Source organism: Drosophila novamexicana, unplaced genomic scaffold (assembly GCF_003285875.2).
Source record: "Drosophila novamexicana strain 15010-1031.04,08,12 unplaced genomic scaffold, DnovRS2.1 tig00004557-arrow-arrow-pilon, whole genome shotgun sequence".
Lineage (NCBI taxonomy): Eukaryota > Metazoa > Arthropoda > Insecta > Diptera > Drosophilidae > Drosophila > Drosophila novamexicana.
The window spans coordinates 93,259-98,203 of NW_020825053.1; the positions used below are offsets into that span (position 1 = coordinate 93,259).

The 4,945-nt window shown below is 39.8% G+C and overlaps 1 protein-coding gene across 1 annotated transcript; it reads right to left on the bottom strand.

Moving 5' to 3' along the window:
* Positions 1 to 260: 260 nt before the first annotated feature.
* LOC115770561 (UDP-glucuronosyltransferase 2B15) lies at positions 261 to 2,038 on the bottom strand. Its single transcript, XM_030715874.1, has 2 exons — positions 1,786 to 2,038; positions 261 to 1,725 (listed from the first exon to the last, which is right to left on the bottom strand). Exons 1-2 carry the CDS (start codon positions 2,030 to 2,032, stop codon positions 416 to 418), a joined length of 1,557 nt encoding a protein of 518 aa, XP_030571734.1. The 5' UTR covers positions 2,033 to 2,038; the 3' UTR covers positions 261 to 415.
* Between the last annotated feature and the right edge of the window lie 2,907 nt (positions 2,039 to 4,945).

Sequence of the window (4,945 nt, forward strand, 5' to 3'; positions counted from 1 at the left end):
ACAATTTGGTTTTTGCTGCTAAATTATTAATAACAGTGATTTCTTAAGCGTACATCTTACAGTTAACAGTGTAGAGAGGTTTGTTGAATAGCCCTGATTTTAAAAGTCTTTAAAATATCTAGGTAAATTATGAGGGGGACATATGTAGAAAAGAAAATATATGGGCGTGTCTTTACACGCTTTGTCATATTAATATTTAAAAAAAAATAAAAACAATATAAATCAACTTTAAAACAGGGTAGATTTGTGCATGTGAATATGTGATTTATATATTTTAATTAAAAGAGAGGACAGTCATAACATGTTTATACAATTTTTACGCGTGGCATAATTTAAACTTATTGTTAACAATATTCAATTGACAGCAAACACTTTAACGTAAGTATTATTAAATTCAACACGATAGATTAATTTACTAATGCCGCTTTTGCTTATCGCGATTCCTCCGCTTGTCACCAAATATCAGAAGCAGAAGCCATCGAATAAACGTTATCAGCAGCCACATAAAAAGTAGAGGTGCAGCCAAAAGAACCGCCAAAGTATCCAAGCTGTGGAGCTGCACATAGCTCATGTCCCGCGAGGGGGCACGCATGTATGAAGCGTCCTTGTGTCGCGTTACATACTCAGTCCACCAAATCGCGCGATCCATCGGCGACTCTGGCTGATCGCGAAACCGCTCAGAGAGAATTGAAGCGGTTTTGGAATAAGTAGGCGTAGTCAAAAGTATATTTATCGTTTTCTCCAGCTCTGGCTGCTTAAGATTAAGCAGATCCAGGCCTAGTCCAAAGCCCATCCTAGCGGCGTGCTTAACATTCATAAACTGATCATAGAAAACGGGCAAACCCAGCACAGGCTTGCCAAAGTAGATACTCTCAATGGTACTCAGCAGGCCGCCGTGTGTGATGAAAAGTTTCACTTTGGGATGCGCTAAGATGTCGGTTTGGGGAAACCATTTGCTGATGAATACATTATCAGGCTTGTCAGGCAGCTGATCATCCTCAAACTTCCAGAGCACGCGTTGCTTGAGTCCTCCAAAAACCATCATAAGCATATTCCGAGTTTCTACGGGTAAATCCTTGCTCTTGACATTAGAGCCCAATGAGAAGTAGATGACACCTTCAGGTGATGCTTCAATAAAATGTTTAACGTCCTCGGGCAAGTCTTTCTGCTTGTGCGTGATATGCAACCCACCCACCTCAATCATGTTGGGCATATAGGGTCTGGCGTAGCTCAGCGTGAAGTGTTGACCGAGCAGCATCAGAGTAAAGCTGTCCAGTGTCTCGGAAAGTGTTTTGTTAGCATGGGGAAAGTATTTCGCATACTGTTGCTCCATCTTGGGATAGTGTATAAATGACTGTACTAATTTCTCCAACCATATCTCCCAGTGGTTCTCCAGACGGTCGTAGAAGTTCATGGGATTTGACCTTGGCGAACTGATGAGCGGATTGTAGGCCTGCGGTGATATGTTGCCCATCAGCTCGTCAATTAAATAGTCGTTACCATAGGTGGACAAGCCCATGAGTGTCGCATTAAAGTGCTGGGCAAATCCAAACAATGACTCCGTGTGCACGACCTCAGCAATGACTAAATCAAATGTTTCACCAGATTTTAGTAGCTGCTGCACGTTCTCATCTGCCAATACGCATTCGGCGATAATTTCCAACATCCAACTGAAATTCTTATGTTTCTGCCAAAAAGAAGGCGTAATCATCGCATTAAGCATGTCTGAAAATAAAATTGATAAAATTATATGATAATGCAATTACACTTATGTATTTTGTTTACCTTCGTAGTAGTCGTGTATTTTGGACGCGGTTATAAATCTCATATTTGGCGCAGGTTCATTTTCGAAGGTATTGATCACAGTCACCTCATGACCCCGCGCTGCCAAGGTCTTCAGATACGACTCGGCAAAGATATACTGAGAGCGGCCCGGAAAGGCAAATATGGCCAATATTTTTGAACCTTCAGTCTGCAGCGCACGATCGATAAGCGTTATCAGAGCCACCAACAGAAGCGTCAACAATCTCATGTTGGACTTGTGGCTCGTTAGATCTCTCGACATGCACTGAGCTCTTGCTTTTGGTGACGCGTGCTTTTAAGGAGACTTTTTTTGTTTCACTCTCAGCTATTCTTGAGCTTTTGCTGATATCTGAACAACAGCATGACTAGCGAAAAAGTAGTGTTTGTCATAGTGATGCCTGATATTTGTTTGCACTCACAAAATTTAGCTCGGAATTATCATTAATATATTTATGAAATAATGGGTATAGCCCGGCTTTGCCCGTGGCGCATATAAAATAAATGTTCTCAAAAAAAAAAGCAAACAAGCAACTTTCATGCAAACTTTTTCCGCCAATTTACTACTGTTGCGGGTGGAATTTCCTAAATCGTAAAAACACGTATTCATTAAGTTTGTATGTATAGCTTTAAAAATAATTTTGAAGCAAATCGAAAAAAAATTAAAACATCAGCAAAAAATCTTTGAATTGCACTTTTTACCGAGGATGCTTTGATTCTGCCAAAAATGTGAAACACGTCTCAAATGATATTTCATATAGATCCTTGAAAATTTATTTGAGCGCACAACGTCATCCACCAAATCTTTGACCCCCATTTCCACCAAGGAGGAATACATTTTTGGAAAAATGTAAAACACCCAACAAATGAATTTGAACAAATAACTTTGAAATCGAGTTAAACAAAAAAGTTTCATACAAACGTTTTTCGCGATTGTTCCATTATTGTGGGTGGAATTTCCCGAAACCCCTTCATTACATAAGGTAACTACATTTCAGCTCCCTAATTCTTACGGCGTGGGCTGTGCGTTAATCACCAATCAGTCAGTCTGTCAGTCAGTCAGGACAAACAGTTTTATATATAAAGTAGAAGATCTATGTGACCTGGCATTAGTTTATAAAGTTTATTATCGACTGCTCTAAAAACTACAATGTAGAAAGTGCATGCCTAACCAGTTGGCTTGAACAATATAGTTGGCTTGAACAATATAGGTAGGTTTAAAATAACATATTTTCGATGTTTACCAATTTTTGGTAACAAAAAAGTTTTGTAGAAATAACTCGTTATATGGAGAGCCCAATCTCTACTGTGAAAATGATCTTGGGTCGTTATCGAAAGTTGCATTATTCTTAAGGGTTTGAGAGAAAATATTCGCCCGTGAGGGGTGTCCGCCTAATAGGTGTACCTGTTGCCAGATTTAGTTTGTTGACTCCGAAAAGAAAAAATATATAAATAACAAATCCGGTCATAGATGTCTCTACCTCATTATCCCCCTTTTTTAAGTATACGGGTAGACTGCATAAAAAAACGACAACGGGTGCTAAATAATAAATATAAACAGTTCTTATCTGAACGGAACCTACCTAAACACATGTCTCATTGCCGCTGCTGCTTATCGCTCCTGGTGTGACCCGCAAACACGATTACAGCCAGCCAGCTGATCTAATCAGAACGAACAAAAAAACATAAAAATGCCAATTAGAGCTTCAAGGGTGGCTAGACTGTCATCTTGTATAAAGCTTAAGTCACGCGAGATTGATTTCATAAATGCGGCTGCGCGATTATAGATTGTGTGTTCCGATTACAAGGTAACTCGATCCACATCCGATTCTGGTTGATCGTGACAGCGTCTTTTTAGTTTCCTTAAGATTCTTTAGGAAAAGACCAATACCTAGGGCCATATTGAGATTCAGTTTCAGCCTTTCTAACTCTTACGGCTTAACTTACCGTTAATTATCAATCAGTCATTAAGGACAGAGTTGTTAATAAAGAGATATACTAGTGATAGCATAAAGAAACATTTTCGAATACAATTGTAGAAATATGCTGTCTTGGTCTTTAAAATGCTCCCTAGTAGCTGTATAAAGTGCTAGGCAAATTCCCCAAAGTTAGTGCGTGAGAAGTGCAGGCCAAACAAGGAAAGGCGGACAGCTAAAAACAAAACACAACAACACAAGCGGGACTAAAGTAAGACAGAGAGACATAGATGCAGAATCATGACAAAAAGCAGTTCAGCAGGCATGCCATCTGGATGTGGGCGATGTCCAGTGGGCGTGCAAGTGCTCAAGCATAAAAACTGTAGAGCCTCGGCGTGGCCTAAGAAAACAAATTATTTGCTTAAGCGACGGTAAATGCACTTGTCCGGGCTTCCTTTTCCGTCAACGCGACCAGGAACCTATAAATATACATGTATATATATATATATACATATATAAGTATACTATGTTTACCTTTTATGCTCGCAAAATTTATAAGTGTATGTCCGGCGGGAAAAATTGTTTCTTTTAATTTATAAATAAGGTCGAGCTGTTGTGGAGCGTTGATGAGACAAACCTCCCGCCGCTCCCCTCTCTTATTCGAGCTGCTGCTATGCGGCTGGTCTATTTGTTTTCACTCAAATTTTATTTGCCTTCTTGCGCACATTTTCACTCCTTTTCACGACTTTTGTAATGGTCGCAGTTTTCCTATTTAAATTAAACCGCGTAAGCGATCCTAACAGCTTGCGTTTGTGTAACGACGCTATAGCGATCAGCTTTTGTCTGTCATGGTCAGCTGCGAATGAGTCAGCCGCTGCTATAAACCGCCTGCGTGCACGTTGGCAGCGCAGCTATCTTCCCTCTAATCCGGGAAAGAAAAAAGCTCTGAGACCCTATATAAGCCTGCAGGTCCCGGATATAACCCTTTTTTTTTTTTCAAAAGTTACTTTACCATCGAAGGTCTGGCTACGGCGGTGCGGACATAGCCCCACCAAAATATTAATCTAAAAGCAACAAGTTCGGGCATCAGTCGTTTAATTCGTTTAATTTAAATTCCAACTAAATTGAACCAAAAACAACAAAAAAAATAAAAAGAAAAACCCTAAAAGTAACCGATTGGCGAAATAAATTTTTTTGTTCATTTGATGATAACCTTTCGCTCCGCCACC

Bases quoted from the DNA above. Each gene is read 5' to 3' on its own strand.
- LOC115770561 (XM_030715874.1), bottom strand. From the start codon at position 2,032: ATGAGATTGTTGACGCTTCTGTTGGTGGCTCTGATAACGCTTATCGAT. The intron at 1,726-1,785 runs GTAAACAAAATA...TTTTATTTTCAG, and splicing joins AATACACGACTACTACGAAG to ACATGCTTAATGCGATGATT.